Source organism: Antechinus flavipes, chromosome 5 (assembly GCF_016432865.1).
Source record: "Antechinus flavipes isolate AdamAnt ecotype Samford, QLD, Australia chromosome 5, AdamAnt_v2, whole genome shotgun sequence".
Classification (NCBI taxonomy): domain Eukaryota; kingdom Metazoa; phylum Chordata; class Mammalia; order Dasyuromorphia; family Dasyuridae; genus Antechinus; species Antechinus flavipes.
Genome location: NC_067402.1, coordinates 197175952 through 197196209, shown reverse-complemented (window position 1 = coordinate 197196209; position 20258 = coordinate 197175952). Strand labels below are relative to the sequence as shown.

General features: G+C 33.1%; 1 protein-coding gene across 3 annotated transcripts in view; it reads right to left on the bottom strand.

The window, feature by feature from the left end:
- Window positions 1-20258, bottom strand: part of ERC1 (ELKS/RAB6-interacting/CAST family member 1) — a 345893-nt gene that overhangs the window by 139572 nt on the left and 186063 nt on the right. For all 3 annotated transcript variants that reach the window (XM_051962823.1, XM_051962825.1, XM_051962824.1), the window contains one exon: window positions 18960-19095. In XM_051962823.1, coding sequence (XP_051818783.1) covers window positions 18960-19095 — 136 coding nt within the window. The remainder of the gene's footprint in view (window positions 1-18959; window positions 19096-20258) is intronic.

Sequence of the window (20258 nt, the reverse complement as noted above, 5' to 3'; positions counted from 1 at the left end):
ACAACAGTTTCTGATGACAGGGTGGTGGTTAGTCTTGTAATTTAGTTTACTCACCCATAAATTAAAATTCTGTCAAAGAAAAATCAATAATAGTTCCTGTGAAGCCTTTAAACCAACAAAGCAAGAAACCTATGACACTGAGCAGTCCATCTTGTTCTAGATACCAACAATGACAAAGATGCATTGGACCTTAAAAATGATCTCATAAATCACCTCCCCCTTAGAAAATTGGAGCTCAAAGAATTTAAGTTACTTACCAACTGTAATATTATAATGTAATGTAATGTAATATATAATACCAACTTAACACACATGACAAATCTACCAAATGCTGAATAACAATGAAGTAACAGAAATCACTTTGCTATTATATATTATTGTCATTAATCAATAATGATGAAAATATTTTGAATAAAACTTTACCAGAGAAAGTCTAGGAATAAATAATTCACAATGAAAAAGTCTGATTTGTACCAGGCATGCTACATTATTTCAATAATAGGAAAAGAAGCAGCATAGCTTATCATATAAACAACAAAATCTTAAAATAACTGCATACAATATAAAGTACTTTGGAGTCTACCTGTCAGGATAAATCCAGGGACTATATGAACACAATCGCAGAATAATTTTCGCACAAATAAAGACAGATCTAAACAATTGAAGAAATATTAATGGTTCATGGATAGGCCAACCTAATATAATAAAAATACCCTAAATTTATTTACTTATTCAGTGCCATACCAATGAAACTATCAAAGAACTATTTTATAGAACTAGAAAAATCACAACAAAATTTAACTGTAAATATGAAATGTCAAAAATATCAAGGGAAAAAACACCTGTGAATAAAAGAGATCTAGCAATACCAGATTTGAAATTATATTACAAAATGGCAATCATCAAGACAATTTGGTCCTGTCTGAGAAAGAGAATAGTAAATCGGTTAAATACATTAGTTATATAATGCACAGCATAAAATAACCACAGTAGGGGTAGCTAGGTGGCACAGCCCTGCTCTAGAGTCAGAAAGCTCTAAGTTCAAATCCAGCCTCAGACTTACTAGCTGTGTAACCCTAGGCAAATCACTTAACCCTGATTGCCTCACCTCACCCCCTCAAAAAAGGGAAATGACCATACAAATATTGCTGGGGGGAAATGGAAAGTCATTTGGAAGAAATTAGGAATAAAACAACATCTCACACAATATACAAGATAAGATCTAAATGAAGTCAAAGATCCAAGCTTTAGGGGTAACAACTCACCATCTCACATTGTACACCAAGATAAGATCTAAATGGATAAATTATTTAGAAACAAAAAGTGAAATCACAAATAAATTAGAGGAGCATGAAAAGTGTATTTGTCCTATATATGGTTAAAAGAAATTATTTAAATTAATTAAGTGTAAATTTTCCTTCTTATTTTTCATCACATGCTAATGTTTTATATAAGAGATCATTCCATCTTGTCTTTTGGACTGATGGAAAGTAAAAGGAGAAACATCATTACATCAATTCCTTGAGGATCAACCACCTACAGATGTTAATAACCAATACAAATTTGTTCTTTAAATGAGGGACAAACTTTTACTAGGTTATATCCTACACATTTCAGAACATCCAGCAGCTATTATTCAAAGTCTTTTCTCATTCTCTACTTCTATTCCCTTATTTCTATTCCTCTCAAGCAACCTGTTCCAACCCCCAAATTAGCCCACACTAAAGCTATCCACCCCTTCCACTCTGCTTTCTGGGATGCCTGTTCTATAGTAACGAATTTGCTTGCCTGTCAAATGTTTTACTTTTCTGTTTCTTTCATTTGCAACTCTCCCTGGGACTTGGGTCCCTAAAGATAAGATAACTTTCTTGGCTTCCATTCCAGTCCTGGTTGCACTTTTCACTCATTGCCCCAAACACAATGGTCAAGATCAGGGAATTAGAATCCTCTTTGCTCTTTGTTGTCATTTCCAGGCCCACTCTCTCTCTCTCTATTACTCCTCCTTTGAGATTCATTCAATCCATATATGCCACCTAGGACTCTATGACCAGCAAACTCTGAATGACTTTGCCCAGCCCTCCTCACTTAAATCCAATTTACATGTAAATCAATTTGCTAGATGTTATAACTCTTCATGAACATAGGATGAGCAACAAATATTCTGGTAGCTATTTTTTATTAAAGTTCAGGACATACCCCCTTTTTTCCCCAATGAGCTTAGTAACTGGCTCCTGGTCATTCTCTTCACATCAAACTCTGCTCACAGTAAACTTCAAATATGCCTACTGATACTGGCTCAAACATCTTAACCTCACAGTTTCTCAATTTACTTATTTCCCATGACTACATGACCTAAGTTATATACTAAGCTAATCATACACTTCATCTCACCATCATTCAGAAATAAATCATTTCTATGTAAATGAACTCTGAAATGTCCATATATGATCACAAACTACTATCCACCTCTTCCACTGTCTTACAACCCTAAACTTTTTTCTAATTCCACAAACCCTTAGCTTTTTCCCAGGTCATCACCCATGAACCTTCTCTTCTCTTCACTTTGTTTGTTGTATTGTTCTAAGTCATGACTTACCCTTTATGGGGTTTTCTTGGCAGATGTTGGAATGGTTTCCCATTTTCTTCTCCAGCTCATTTTATAGAAGAGAAAACTGAAGCAAACAGGATTACTAGCTAGTAAGTGCATAAGGTCAGATCTGAATTCAGGAAAATAAGTCTTCCTAATTTCAGGTCAGCCACTCTATCCATTATATCTCTTAGCTGTCCTATCTTGACATCTTGGTAAATCAATTCAACTGTATACTATTTTTTTCTCTTAGATTCCTGGCTCACTCATTCATTCTATTTTTCATTTTTCTCTAACTCTCAAGCTTTTTCCTGGACTCTCTTCTCTTTCGTATCAGTGTTTCACTCCATTATCTTATCTACTCCCAGGGATTCAATTATCATCTCTCTGTTGATGATTTTCAAATCTATTCAACTCAAAAGTTGACCTCTAGTCTCTCTTCTCCATCTGTCCCTTACACATCTTCAATTGGATCTACTATAAACATTTTAAACTCAACATATCAAAATGGAGTTCATTATATCCCCCCCACACATATCCTCTCTTCCTAAACTCTTTATTACTGTTGTGGATACCACCATTATTACAATCATCCAGCCTTGAAATCTCATCCTCAATTCCTTATTCTCTATAACTACCCTTCCTACATCCAATATGTTCCCAAAATTCAACATCTGTCAATCATCCATACACATACTTACATAACCTTCTCTCCTGTCATACTGTCACTACTTGGATACAGGTCAGCATCACCTCACTCCTAGACTACTGCAAGGGTCTGCTGATTGGTCTCTCTGCTCCCTCTTACCTCTAGAATCAAATAAACATTTCTGTTATATTTATTACATTTTCCTGTACTTAATACTAGACTTCTCTCCACCCACTGATTACTGTGAATTTATCTTCTACATATTGTTTGTGTATTTTTCTTGGCATGTTCTCTTTCCCATTCAACTGTAAGGTCTTAAATAGCAGAAACTGTATTATGTCTTTCTTTCTTGTCTCAAAAATTAGCAATATGCCTGACACACAAAAATAGTTTAATAAATGCTAACAGAATGACTAACAATTAATTAACTCAGCATTTGGTATGAATTTAACCAATTCACAGTGTATAATCCTTATATTAAGTTGCTATAATCATTTTGTCAATATTTTTACACAAATCGTGGATTTCCTACTGCTACAATCTCTGTCAAAAAGGTCACACTTTGCCCTCCCAAGGGAATTTGCTGCAATAAGCAAGGATTTCAAAATTGACTAGACACATATATCTTTGCTTTCCTTCTGCTTGGAGTGATCCAATAAAATCCCAATGTGGCCGAAACTGGGATAGGGAATATGGTGCACAAAGGCACTGGGATAGAAGGAAAAGATAATACTGGATCACAGTTCTGTTTCCCCACAGAAACTACTAAGGGCAAGAACTTAAATCACTAAAAATGGAATTTCTCTATGTGGGAAGAAACTAAAACTGCTTTGAAGTCCAGACCTAGAGGCAAAACTACCAGATGAGATGAGAAAGTGAATGAAAGAGCAATATAAGCAAAAAGGACTAAGTAAAAGAACTTCCAGATCTAACTGGAAAGAAAAAAACAAACAAAATCCGTGGTGCTGAGTCCCTCCACAGAAGCAAAGAATACAAATATACTGAAGTAAAGAACAATCTTAAAAAGAGAAGCAAAAAGTGAAAAAAAAACTTCTACAGAAATGATCTGGGGAGTGGGAGGGAAAGGTATACAGAGACAATATAAGGATAACTTTCCCCAAAAGAACGTGACAAGTAAAAAAAAACTCTGAATTTAATAAAACAACAAATAATAAAGAAAACTGTCCAGAACTTCTGAATGTAAAGGGAAAAAAGCATCAATCTAAAGAAGCTACAAATCAATAAAATTTATGCATCAAACCAAAAAAAGTAGTAAATTTAACATTTCCAAAAACAAAGAAAAAATTTGTAAACAATGAGAAATACTTTCATATATAAAGGAAATGTGAATAAAATTATTTTTGACCACTACAAAGAACAGAAAGAATGAAATGCAATATTCTAAAGATCTCAAGTTAAGTCTAAATAATGTATATTGAAAACTTGATGATTACATCAATGAAAAATGATGAATTTCAATAAAAAAGAGGAACTGATGCCATTACTGAAAAGACCAAACTCAGATATGAACATATTATTTGAAATCCAAAAATGCTAACTAAAGAGACAGATAAAAAAACAACTACCAAGAAATTTATAAGTAATTAATTAACTTCATACTACCAAACTATCATAAGAAAAATATAAGGAAGAAAAACCACAGTTAAGTTAAAAAAATTAATTATAAAATTCAAAAGAGAATAAAGATGAAAATGTAATTTAAAATAACAGGGATAAGGAAAAGGGGAGCTAAGATGACAGAATTATAGAAAGAGGTAAAGTAGAGTTCCATATCACAAACTCCTATAAGCAGCTTTAGAAAACACACAGGCTCCATCCAGATGGGGAAATTCAGAAAGTGCCATAGTGAATCATTTGTCTATTTAAGGACAACATAAAGAGACAAAAATAGAAGTCTATGGATAAAAGTGACTGAGCTGGACTACAAATGTGTACAGAACACTTCAGGACCCAGAGAAGAACTGTACACCAGGGTAAGAAGAGATCTAAGACACATGATGGGTCTCTCCACTAGACCCAAATCTAAGAATGAAAACATTGGATTACCTTTTCAAAGGAATTTCAAAAGGAGTGTTGTAGTCCAAATCCTGAAATCCTGGGTAAAGAAGAGAAAGCTACAAGAATTCAAAAACTGTGGGACCATAGTAAGGATCATACAAGGTTTAACAGTCACCCCTATAAAGAAAGGGAGGACTTCGGATATGATGCTTCAGAAGGCAAAGGGATCAGGGATCATAACCAGCAATAACTAAATCAGCTAATATATATGTATAAAATCCAGTATGATCCTTTAAGGGCTAGGAAAAATATATCTAATGAAACAAAGGACTTGTAAGCATTCCCGATGAAAAGACCAGAACAGAATAGAAAATGTGATATTCAAATACAAGACTCAGAATAAACATTAAAAAGACTAAATAAGGCTAAATTGGTTACATTATTATATATGGAGAGAATACATGTAAACCCCTCAAAATTTTATGATTACCAAAGGTCTTAAAAGGAATCCAATCAGAGAGAGAGCTTGGCCTCTCTAATTCTACCTTGAAATGATATCAGAAGATAAAAAGAAGAATGGAAAAATGTAATGTAATGGAAGAAGAGAGAAGAGACCGAAAAAATGGGAAAAATCATCTTGCATAAAATGTGGCAAAAAGAAAAAAATTATGAAAATATAGGAAGAAATGGGAGGAGAAAAGCAATATTTGGAATTGATTCTCATCCAAATTGGTTCAAGGAGGAAAGAATACACATATACACAGAGTCAGATATCTTACATCAACAGGGAAGCAAGAGGGAAAACGACCACGAAAAAGGAAGAGGGTAGGTAATAAGAGGGAATATGAATTAAGGGACACTGTATTCACAAACAAAATAAACAAAACAAAATACAACAGAGTAAAAAAGAGAAGGATAAATATAAGAGAATAAGATGACGATACAGTTAGGAATTATAATTATGAAATGTACTGACTCAAATAGAAAAGATTATCAGAATGGATTAGAAGCCAGGATCTAATATGCTACATTGAAGAAATAGACTTGAAATAGAACAGAAAGATATACAAAGAGTTACAATATGGAGCTAGAATAAAAATGAAACAATCATTAATTTCATTAAAGATAATGACAACAATGTGACAATATACCAGTATTTGTGGGATATAGCCAAAACAGTACCTAGAGCAATATTATAGGAGTTTGCAGTAGGGAACTCTGCTATACTTCTTTCTATAATTCTGTCATCTTAGTTCCTCCTTTCCTTATTCCTGTTATTTTAAATTACATTTTCATCTCTCTTCTCTTTGTAAATATCTTTTGTTACATTGATAAAAGAGAAATAGAGCAGAACAAGGAGTGGTATATACAACTAAAAAAAATTAGAAAAACAAATTAATTTCCACAATCAAACAACAAACTAGAAATTCTGAAAAATCTAAGGCAAAATTAACAAAACTGAAAGTTAAAAAAATTTATATTTGAACTGACAACTAAAAAAGGTGGTCTTTTGAAAAAGTTAATAAGATAGATAAGCCACTATTTAATTTAATTAAAAATAAAACTAAATAACCAGTATCAAAAAAAAAAAAAAAGGTGAATTCACAACCAATGAAGAGAAAATAAAACATTTATTGAAGCCATTTTGTACAAGCATATGGCCAAGAAAACTGGCAATCTTAATTAAATGGATTAATATCAAATATATACGTGTGTGTGTGTGTGTGTGTGTGTGTATACACACACACACACACATACACACATATATATATATATATATATAAAGTGTCCAAATACATAGATGAGAAAATAGGATAATTAAATAATCCTATTTTTAGACAAACTGATCAAATTATAAATGAGCTCCCTCAGGAAAAAATCCACAAGGCCAGATAAATCTATAAATATATATTCTACCAAAGATTTAAAGATCACTTCATCCCAATTTCATATAAATTGTTTGAAAAAATGAGGAAAGGAGTTCTATTAGATTCTTGCTGTGATACAAATGCAGTCTTGTATATAAACTGGGAAAAGTCAAAACAGAAAAAGAAAACTACAGACCTTATTTTTTTAATTTCCTTAATGAATATTGAAGCAAAAAAAAATTAAAAAAAATTAGCAAGGAGATTAATGTAATATGTCAAAATCATACTACAACCAGGCTTAATTTATGCCAGGAATGCACAGGTTGTTCCATTTTAGAACATTATAAGCACAAATGAACATATTAATAACAAAAATAGCAAAACATTTTAAACTATTTCAATAGATGCACAAAAAGCTTTTGACACAATATTCATTCCCATACAAGTACTAGAAAGCATAATAATAAAGTTTCCTTCAGATTTTAAAGTATCTGATTTTAGAATCAAGAGCAAGCATCATGTGTTATGAAGAAACATTTCCAATAGAATCAGGAATAATGTAAGGATGTTCATTATCAGCTTTTCCATAAAATACTGTACTAAAAATTTTAGCTATAGCAATAAAATAAGAAGTAGCTATTGCAGCAATCAGCCTGCTCAATAAGCTTAAATAACTTTTCTTCTTTGCAGATGAGAGAATAATTTATTTAGAGAATACCAGATTCAGCTAAAAGTTTAATAAAAACAAATAACTTCAGCAGAGTTGCAGGATATAAAAAAAACCCCTAAGTATTTCTGCATATTGTCAACAAAATCCAAAAGAGATAGAGAGAAATTCCATTAAAAAAACAAACAAACAAAATATATATATGTATAATTATAAAAACAGTATAAAGTATTTGAGAGTCTATCAAACACACAAGAACTATATTAATAGAATTATAAAACATTTCACAAAAATATAGATAGATCTAAAAATTGGAAAAGTCTTCATACTCATGGGGATGACAAGTCAATAGATCTCTAGAAAACATAACAAAATTCATCTGGACGAACAAAAGATTATGAAAGGAATCAATGGAGGGAAAAAGCTATAATCATCAAAGCAATCTGGTATTAAATAAAAAATAGAGAACCCAATCAATGAAACAAAACAGATATACAACATATACAATGATTCAATATTTGATAAATTCAAAGATCACAGTTATCATAGCAAGAACTCACAATACTTAGTGCTGGAAAAACTGGAAGGTAGTCTGGCATAAACTAGGTAAAAACCAGTATCTCAAATCTTATGCCAAAATAAGCTTCTAATGAGTACATGATTTAAACATAAAGGATGTTATTATAAACAAATTAGTGAAACAGGGAAGAAATTACCTCTCAAATCTATAGACTGAAAGAGAGTTCATGTCCAATTAAGAGAAAGGGAGGTTCACAAGAAGCAAAATGAATAATTTTGGTCATATGATATTAAAAAGTTTTTGTACAAAAAAAATTAATGTGGTTAAAATTAGGAAAAAATCGAGAAACTGGAAGGGAAACTGCAGCAAGTTTCTCTGATAAAGCTATTACCCCTAAAATCAAGTGGACTGTATATACTTAAAATGAAATTTGTTTTTCTTGCCTTCTCAATAAATATAGAAGAAGAGGGAGACAAATTAAAACAAAAAAATATAAAAGTATGCTTAGAAAAAAACAAAAAAGAAAAGGAAAATAGAATAGATAAAATCTTAAATAAAAAAACTAAAGTCAATAAATAGATTCTCCCAAATTCTTAGACAACAATATATAACTAAATCAGAGTACAATAAAGCATAGAAGGAAAATGAAAGACCACCATCTTTAAATATTTGATTAACTCTTCCATTTCCATAGATTCAATGACTTGTAAACTAGGCAAAGAATTCTTTAAAATAACTACTGATTTTCTCTACTTTATGAGATGCTATTGCTCATAATAACATAACATAATAACAACTTTAAATAGGACCTCAAAATAAATTTTATTATGATAGAACCCACAACAAGATGGGATGAAACAATTTTCCAGCCCAAGAAAATTTAGAAGATCAGTAGAAAGTGTTGATCCAGTGTGAGAGTAGAACACAATGCAGCGCAGCCTACGTCAGCAGCTGCTTCCCAGAAAACAGCAGCAGGAATTGGGGGAGATTGAATTAATGACAGCAGTGGTTTCTGGAACTCTCTGTCCACAGACATTAAAATAAAAGATCAGAAAATAGATGAGGAGATTACATTAGAATCTTTGCTGGCAAAAGGGGCAGGACTCTGTTGAACTGCCCATATGTGGATCCAGGTTACAGTCTCAGGGAAAGAATCAAAAGATCCTAGGAACTACCAAACCACAGCTTGTAGATGCATTGGAACAACGACCTTGCTCACAGTTTCAAAATGGAAAAGAATGCTTATGGTCACTGGAAGACCAAAAGACAGTCAAGGAAAGTGGTACTTAGAGCATATCATTTCAGAAAAACTGAAAATTAAAAACAAAACAAACAAACAAAAAACTAAATCAGCTGCACAAAAATACATGAAGCCTGGGTTGGTGCCCCCTCCACTCTAGGAAGAGAGTACAACTTTAACATATAATGTGAAAAGTCATGAAACACATTAGAAAAATGAGCAAAAAATAAACAAAAAAGAACCTGACCACAGAAAATTGCTATGGTGGCAGGAAAGATCAAAATTCAGAAAAGAACAACAATGTCAAAATGGTTACATGCAAAACCTAAAAGAAAAATATGAATTGGTCTCAGAAGACTTTAAAAAAAAAAAAAAAAGAACCTATTGCGTCAAAAGTCTAAAAGAAAAATATAAACTGTTTTCAGGCCATGGAAGAGCTAAAAAAAAAAAAAGTCTTTAAAAATTAAGAGGTATAGAAATAAAATTTTATTTTATTTATTTATTTTTTAAATAACTTTTTATTGACAGAACGCATGCCAGGGTAATTTTTTACAGCATTATCCCTTGCATTCACTTCTGTTCCGATTTTTCCCCTCCCTCCCTCCACCCCCTCCCCGAGATGGCAAGCAGTCCTTTACATGTTGAATAGGTTCCAGTATATCCTAGATACAATATAGAAATAAAATTTTAAAAAGAAATGCATGATACAGGAAAATTATAGGAAAAATGTCAACAGCTTAATAAAGGAGGCATCAAACAAAAAAACGTAAAGAAAATAACACCTTAAGAAACAAAACAGGCCAAATGATAAGAGACACAAAAATCTACTAAAGAGAAGAATGTCTCAAAAAGGAGAATTAGTCAAATAGAAAAAAATATATAAAAATTCATTGAAAAGAACAACTTTATAAAAGGCAAAATTGCCACATGTAAAAGGATATATAAAAATTCAATGAAGAAAAGGATTCCTTAAAAAAGCAAAATTGGCTAAATGGAAAAAATATACAAAAACTCACTGAAAAAAACAATTCCTTAAAAATTTAAATTTGACAAGTAGAAATTATTGACTCCATGAGATACTAAGAAACAATACAACAAAAATTTTTAAATTAAAAAAAAGAAGGAAATGGGTAATATCTCAATGGAAAAAAATGATCTGGAAAACAGATAGAGAAGAGATCACTTGGGAGTTCTTGGATGACCTGAAAGTCATAATCCAAAAAAGAGCCTTGACATCTTTTAAGAAATTTTCAGGGATAACTGCCCTAATATTTTGGAACAAGAAAGTAAATAAAAATTGAAAGAATCTACTGATTATCTCCTGAAAGAGACCTTAAAATGAAAACTCATAGGAATGTTATAATCAAATACCAGATCTCTCATCAGGTCGAGGAAAAATATTGCAAATAGCAAGAAGGAAAAAATACAAGTATCATGGAGTCACAATCAGGATAACAAAAGATTTAGCACCTTCTACATTAAAGAGTCAGAGAGTTTGATACATGATATTTTGGAGGGCAAATCAAGAATTGCCCCCAGCAAAATTAAGTGTGTAATCTTTTAGGGAGAAAAACAGACATTCAATGAAAAAGAAGACTTTCAAGTATTCCTAATGAAAAGACCAGAGCTAAATAGAAATTATGACTTTCAAATACATGATTCAAAGAAATCATGTGGGATTCAATGAGGATAAACTGTTTATATTCCAAAATGGAAAGATGATACTTTTAACTCCTAAGAACTAGTGGGAACTGGTGTGAGATGAATATGATATTTTAAAAAATAAAATTAAGGGATGAGAAAGAGAAATGCACTGGAAGAAGGGAAAAAGAAAGGGAAAAGGTAATTTACTAGCTATGTGACCCCTGGGCAGATCACTTTACCTCAAATACTTTGGGGGGAAAATTAAAAAAAAAAAACGAAACAATACAAACCTGCAAAAACTGACATGAAATGATATAAAGTGAAATGAGTAGAAGGAAGATATCACTGTACACAGTAATAGCACTAATACATGATGATCAACTATAAATGATTAGCTATTCTCAGCAATGCAGTGATCCAAATAATTCTAAAGGACTCAAGATCAAAAATGCTATTCATCTTCAGAGAAAGAATTCTTGGAGACAGAAGACAGATTAAAGCATATTTAATTTTACTTTATTCTTCTTATTGATTGGTTATGTGTTGTTTTTTTTTGATCTGTGTTTTCTTTTATATAATGATTAATACGGAAATGCATATTGTATGAACACATATGTATAACACATATGCATAAATTGTCATTGCAGGGAATGGGGAAGGGAAGAATGGAAGAAAAGAATTTATAACTCAAAATTAAAAATAAAAACAACAACAACAGCAGCACTGAGGGAAAACAACAGTAATTGGAAGGGAAATAAATATAATTTTAAAAGGAAAGTTAAATATAAAACTTTTCATATAAAGATTTGATTTCTTTAAAAAATTTAAAGTATTTTTAAGAATATGTACATATGTAACACATTCAACCCTTTTATTTTCAAAGCTCTTGTCTCTTTCCTTCTGATGTTCTTTGTGTTCACTTTTATGCATTCTAAAAATGCTTCAGTGACCCTTTTTCCTTTCCCTGACACTATCACTTATCACCTGTTCCTCTATCCAACATTAACCCAATTTTTAAAAAATACCATTTTACATATAAGCTTGGTTAAGTAATACAAATCTACAAATTTGCCTTGCCAAGAGATGTATGTCTCATTTTGCACTTTGAGTCCATCAATCTTGTCAGGAAATAGGTAGTAAGTAAGCTTCTTTACAAGTTCTCTGGAATGATGGTTGTTCATTGCACTGATCAAAGATATTTTTCCTTATAGTACTGTTGTTATTGTGTACATTATTCTTCTGATTCTGTTCATTTCACTTAGAATCAGTTTCACTCAAGTCTTACTAGGTTTCTGCAAAATCCTGTCATCTTATTACAATACTATTCTATCCAAATTTCTAGTTGATAATCATCTCCCTTTCTTCTAGTTATTTGCTATAATTAAAATGCTGCTATATATATATATCCTTTTCCTATTTCTTTGATCTCTTTTGGTCAGTAGTATCACTGGATTCAAAGGACATGCAAAGTTTATTGATTTCTGAGCACAGTTGTAAATTACTTTTCACAATGGTTAGGGTAAATCACAATGCTACCAATAGTACACTAACCAGTATGCCAGTATTCTGGTAACCCTCTCAAGAATTTTAATGTTTTATATGCAAATGTTTTATTTTTAACTGAATGCCAAATAAAGTAAGAGTTTTCATTTAAAAAAAAAAAAGGAATATACATCTCCATGACATATAATTTGCCTTAATACACACCTACTTGTAAATATTTTTGTTTAATAATTACATTTGGGGTGTTCTTGAGAAAGATACTGGAATAGTTCTCTAACTTATTTTACAGATGAGGAAACTAAGACAAATAAATTACTTGCCCAGGGTAACAAAATTAGTAAATATCTGCAACCAGATTTAAACACAGGGATATGAGTCTTTCTCATTACAGGCCTGGTGAGCCTATCTACTAAGGCACCTCTCGGCCCATATTTCTACATGTGTATATGTATGTATGTATGTGTATGTGTGTACACACTCACACACACACACACACATATATAAACGAACTCAACATGTAATTTTCACAGTTCTTCTGTTTGTGATTCTTTTTGGACTTCCTAATCTTCTCTTCTCTAAATCTAAAATAAAATTCTTAACATATTAAGGAATGATACCTTTATTCCTATGAAGAAATGGGCTTTGGATTTTGTTAAACATAATTTCATTTTAACCATTAATTCCTGTTATTTGCTTTCTAAACAACATATTTACATATACATATGTGTGAGAAATAATTCATTTGGACCCCTATTTGATAAAGTAGATATGATTCCCTAGAGTAATGATTATAAATTCTGTATATTAGGCCCCAGAGCAGTGAGTTGCAGATTTTAAGTTCACTTGTTTAATCACAGAAAGCTAACTAGAGGCCCTTCACTCTTGCTTTTCCTTGTAATAGTGACCAAACTTAGTGTGGCAGAAGTCAATCTAATCATATGGAAAATCCTCCAACTTATTTTAGACCACATGAGCATGTGACCATCTCACGTCCACTTACTCAGTGAAGATGCTTCATGCTCCACCTAATTTAAGAACTCACTCTGACAAACTTTTTCTAGCTGATGCATCATTTTTTTTGGCCCACAAAGCAAGAATTCTTTATTTTGTATAGCCTCTTTAGAATGATCATTACCAAATCTACTATCAAGTCTTATAAAAATAAAGTCCTAGAAGAAGGAAGTATCTCAGATCATGAGGAAAATCTGAGATCCACTTCATTAGAGGAGTCGATAAACCTTTTAATAAAATACTATTGGCTCAGAGCTCTACCTCAATCATTTTTATTCTGGTTTGGGCAACTTTACTTCCCACATAAAAAGTTGAGGTCATGAATGTTATTATTGATTCTTTTTATCGTTTTTGTCTCCTATGGATTTGGGGATGTCTCGTTTGCTATTGTTTTTCCTTTTTTGAAGGAGGAGGGACTATTCTCTAGAATTTAATTTGCAGGGACAGATAGAAAGATAGATTTATCTATTAGTCTTTTTTATCCATCACCCTTTTAGTTTAAAAATCTTTTGACTAGGCTTGCAAGACATTTGACAAATACAGTCAAATCAGTCTTTCTTGGGTATACATTATTTCTAAGAAATAATCAGTCAACATTTTCTTGTCAGCTATAACTAAGGAATCTAAATCTAAATCCTTTTCACAAACACCATCCTTTTAGTGTTCACTTCCCTAAACAATTATTCTCTTTTGTGTCCTTTGCCTTCATTAGGCAAGAGTTAAGAAAAATCAACTTATCTGTCCTATATTTTTCCATACTTCTTCTGACTAGACAAGTAGCATGTCTTAATCTTTCTTGAGTTTACTACTTCAGGTTTACTCCTTATTACATTTTCTTGTCTAAAACTTTATTATCATTAGTGAAACATTTTAAGTTTCTCTAATATTGACCAATCTTAGACCAATCTGTAGTTCAAAGTTTAATTCTAACTGCTGCTTCTATAGGTTCCTTAACAGACAATATTTGAAGATATTAATTCAGACTTCACTGGCAGGTCAAAACTGAAGGTAAAGTTTAAATACTTGGGTGACATAATTAAAAGACAAGACTCATCCTTGATGTTGGGAAAGATTTAAGGCAAAAAGAAAAAGTGAAGGGAGGGGATAAGATGGGTAGATAGTGTCATGGAAACATCAAACTTGAACTTGAACAGACTTTGAGAGGTACTATGTAAAAGCACTTGGCATGCTATGGTCAAGAAGAATCAGACACATCTGAATTACTGAATAGTAACAATGCCTAAGTGAATTACCAGAAGGCGATAGTGATGATTCCTTATTAGGTCTTGAATACATGCCTCAGAAAAACAACAGACCTCTCCATTGTTGTTATCAGGTCAGCAGAGAACAGGTAACATTAACGTGTCCAGGGACTCATCAACTCTTCTTTCTTTCTTTCTTAATGGATAATCTCACTAACTTTTCAGTTAGCTAATGTCTTAATGGACGAAGCTAATAATTTCTGTCATCCTCATAACATTTTGGGGAAGTCTTGAAAGAACATGAAGTCCTCTAATTTTCAGGAAGAGACTGAAGTCCATTTTAAAGCTTTTTAATTGCACAACTATTCTTTCCTTTCTCTTTTTCTTCTGAATAACACTCTTCTACTCTTCAGTATTCTGACTAAAAGAAAGTATTCCCTTTTCCACCTAAGATCCTTTGTTTCCTTACTGAAGACTTATTCTTTTCCTAACAACCTAACATATAGAGGGATATTTTTCCATTCTCTTTACTTTTTCCTAAAGAGAAATTAGTCTACATTTAGAAAACAGACAACAATCACTTAGTTGGGGCAGAAAAATGCAAACATCTCACATTTGACACCGGTCACTTGTAGAATTTTCTTTATTCTGCTTATTAGAAATTTTAAGCTGTAGTTACTGCAACATTTTAATTAAGTGCTTAGAGTTTATATCAGAACCCTAAGTACTCAATTAAAACTTTTACCATCTATATGAATGTTATGGAATATTATTGCTCTGTAAGGAATGACCAGCAGGATGAATACAGAGAGGCTTGGAGAGACCTACATGGACTGATGCTAAGTGAGATGAGCAGAACCAGGAGATCATTATACACTTTGACAACGATATTGTATGAGGATGTATTCTGATGGAAGTGGATTTCTCTGACAAAGAGACTTAACTGAGTTTCATTGGAGAAATGATGGACAGAAACAGCTACACCCAAAGAAGGAATACTGGGAAATGAAGGTGAACTATTTGCATTTTTTATTTTCTTCCCGAGTTATTTTTACCTTCTGAATCCAATTCTCCCTGTGCAACAAGAGAACTGTTCGGTTCTGCAAATATGTATTGTATCTAGGATATACTGCAACATGTTTAGCATGTATAGGACTGCTTGCCATCCTGGGGGGGGGGGGGGGAGGGAAGAGGGAGGGAGGGGAAAAAACGAAACATAAGTGATTGCAAGGGATAATGTCGTGTAGAAATTATCCTGGCATGGATTCTGTCAATGCGAAGTTATTATTAAATAAAATAAAATTTATATATATATAAAAAAAAAAAAAACTTTTACCATCAATTATCATTTTAAAATAAATTTATAATCTCACAACCTCAAAAAATCACTTTTTCTCACTTTCCAAAGACAACCACAAACCTCTCTTCCCTTTTAGGCCTGTATCAATCTCTTGTCAGTTTTACTTTACCCAGGAATCCACTCAATTTTATTAGCAAACTAACTATTCATTTACCTTTCCTACTTTATCTTGCTATGTCTTTTCAACTCTCTTGTTCTATCTTCTTCTTTAGATTCTATTCTCTAATTTTCCTAACTCCAATTTTCTCCTTGTCTTTGAAACTACTTCTTTTACTACCCAGAAATATGAATTGAAGCAATATCAGAGTCTGGATATTGTTCTTCAAATTTTCATCAATTTCTCCCAAATTTTGCAAACATCTTGTCAAAATTCAAACTCTGATCTACTTACTGAAACTAAACCCTTCAAAGTAATTGAAATGATTTTTTTTATTTTTTTAAAATTTTTATTTAATAATTACTTTATATTGACAGAATCCATGCCAGGGTAATTTTTTTTTTTTTACAACATTATCCTTTGCACTCGTTTCTGTTCCAATTTTTTTCCCCTCCCTCCCTCCACCCCCTCCCCTAGATGGCAAGCAGTCCTTTATATGTTGGATATGTTGCAGTATATCCTAGATACAATATATGTTTGCAGAACCGAACAGTTCTCTTGTTGCATAGGGAGAATTGGATTCAGAAGGTATAAATATCCCGGGAAGAAAAACAAAAATTGAAATGATTTTTTAAAAAAATCATTCTTTAGCAGAACCAGAAGATCATAGTACATGGCAACAACAAGATTACAAGGAAGGAATCAAGGATATTACCAAGCTTGAGAACTTGGGTGAGTGGAAAAATGGTGATACTGTCAAAAGCAACAGATAAATTCAGAATAAGAGAGTGAGAGAGAAAAGAGAGAGAGAGAGAGAGAGCGAGAGAGAGAGAGCGAGAGAGAGAGAGAAAGAAAGAGCGAGAGAGAGAATGAGAGAGAGAGAGAGAGAGAGAACAAAAGAGAGAGAGAAAGGAGAAAGAGAGAGAGAGAAAAGAGAGAGGAAGAAGAGAGAGAAAAGAGAAGAGAGAGAGAAGATAGAGAAAAGAGTAAGAGAGAGAGGAGAGAAAGGAGACAGAGAGAGGAGAGAGAAAGGAGAGAGAAAAAAGAGTGAAAGGAGAGAGAGAAAAGAGAGAGAAAAGAGAAGAGAGAAAGAAAGAGAAAAGAGAAAGAAGAGAGAGAAGAGAGAAAAGAGAGAAAGGAGAGAGAGAGAAAAGAGAGAAAGACACACACACACACACACACACACACACACACACAGAAGAAAAAGATAATTAGTACTACTTTGGATATGTTAAATGAGAGTCTAAAAAACACCTAATTCAAAATGTCTTCTAGATAGTTCATGACATAGGACTTAAATTCAATAGACAGATTTAGACTGAAAATAGATTGGTAATACAAATTTGGAAGTCATCTAAATAGAACTGATAATTAAATTAATGGGGGATGATAAAGGCAAACACTGAAAGAGAGGAGAAATTCACATGCCAGATGACTGAATTCCTATTCTGTCTTGAGGCTACAGAGATTTCCTGAAGATTTTTAAGCAGGAGAGTGATAGCCGCAGGACCTGGAAGGTTTTTATGGGAATCAATGAGAAGACAGCTGAAAAAGGCAGATTCAGAATCAGGGAGATCAGCCAGGAGTTTGTTACAATGGACAAGGTAAGTGATAATAAGAACCTCATGCGGCAGAGACTTGGAGTAGTGGAGAGAAAGGAAGAGAAAGTGAGTCTAAAGCAGGTTTAAAGGAAGAAAATAAAGAAAAGGAAATGAAGTCAGGGCATGGAAATGAAGTGTTTGCTTAGCGAGAACAAACAAATTTATCAAGTGAAGCAGAAAAAAAGATGAGAGAACAGAACATTAATTAAAATCAGAAAGGAGAATTTCAAAATCTAGGATCAGAAAAGTAAACTTAGCTACAGGTGATTCTGTGATTGCTCATTTAAGTAAGTGTACAGCTGACTTAAGTATAAACAACTGAAAAAATAAGATGAGGAAGCTAAAAAAGTGAGAGAACAATGTATAAGTGAGGGTATAGCAAGGTATTAATAAAGAAATGAAAAAACAAACAAGCCTAAGCTACAAATAGAAAAAAAATACTGCGTCAATAAAATTCCTCAATATAAGAGAAAGGACATTAGTGGAAAAAAAGAGCTGAAGTTTTTGAGAAAAAAAAGGGAGACTTAGTTAAGGCCAGATGATATTTGGACGAATAATAAAAACAAATGGAATGGAGCTCAAAGGAGCACAGATGGCTGAGGAAGGTGGCAGAGGGAGGCCTAATAAATGATAGTGTGTCACTTCCCCACTCCATATGTCATGGAAAATCTCCAGTACTAAAGATGTGGGCGCCAAGGATGCAACAGTTTTCTGAGGGACTCAGGTTTTCATGAGCACAAGATAGAAACATTTTGAAAAGATCTAGAAAGAAAGTAAATACATTAATGCTAGAGCAGGAGAGATAAAAGCATCTAGGACATGGCAGAAGGAAGGGAACAGAGGAGTATAGGGACTAACTAAGGATACGTTTGAGCTCAAGTTGATCAATGAGTGGAGGAAGGCAGCAAAAACAATTGGAGAGGGACACCCAAGCAACAATAGGCCATTCCAAATCACCAACACACCCATAAATGTTTTCTTTCTGTCTGACCTGGAGCTGCTGAGAGCTGTCATTGAGATTGTCCTCTCTCCTCCGGGCCTCCTCCAACATCTGCGCACTCTTCTTTTTCTCCACTTGCTCCTTGTGCTTCAGATTGGCAACCTTCTTATTTTGGTCTTTTACTTGCCTAGTGAGGAAAGAAAATGAACTTTTCAAAATTGTATTTTCTCTTTAATTCTATGAAACTGATGCTAACAAACTTTAAGGCAGGTATTCTTGAGATTTTTGTGGTTTTCAATACTTTCCTACTCCACTAAAACAAAATTTTTATGAATGACACCTCATAACATTTACTTAAACTCCATATATATGGCTTAACAATGATTTCCTACAACAAAAGAACACTCTATGGTCAATGATCAATAAACATATATTAAGCAATCACTATATGTTAAACATTGTACTAAGTGCTGGGAATACAAATAAAGTGGGGAAGTAAGGATAGAGTGCCTAATCTCAAGGTCTAATAGGAATAATAATATGCAAAAAACTACATTCCAAAATGTTATGAACAGAATTAGGGGATCAGAAAAGGTGGTTTTTAACTTCCTAGGGCAGAAAAGGATATAAGAGTCTTAAATTAGAAATATGACAAGTTTGTCAATCTAGAGAATTGTGAACCCTAGAGGTGTTGATGCGGGTTGTGGTCCCTTTAAGAAACTAGATTGATTTATTCCTTTCTGATTCCCAACGCCATAATATCAATTCAGGAAGCTAGGACCTTTGATTCACAAATCCTGGTCAAAAGCATCCTTTTGAATTCCAATAGGAGATCCAGGCTCTCTCAGCCCCCATTGGATCTGAGCCAACTTGGGCTGTCCCAGCCCCCATTCTAATCTGCTCAGGTTTCCCAATCCCCACCAAGCAAGCTCAAGCCCCCACTGAAATCCCTTGAGGAGCCAACTTGGGACTCCACCCACAGGCCCCTCTAGCTGAATTTCTCATTATTTCTCCAGTCAAGCTGGAGCCCTCTCTTTGCAGAGGGTCAAAACATGCCAGCACCATGCTGGCACCCCAAGGACCCCCTGTCCACTGGAACCCTGTTTCCAGTGCCCTCCTCTCTCTACTTTCATCTATTTCCTTAACTAGACTTTAACCTTACTTCCAAACCTCATAATAAAACTCTTTTATCAATCTAGGTTTTCAGGCCGATAAATTCCTTTACAGGGGACTCTCATGCCACTACTAGACCTTAATTAAACCCTAATTTCATTTAGGTACCCCATATCTAGGCCTCATCAGTGTGATTAAGACTAGGAATGAATTTTTCTCTAGTACTAAGAGAGTTTT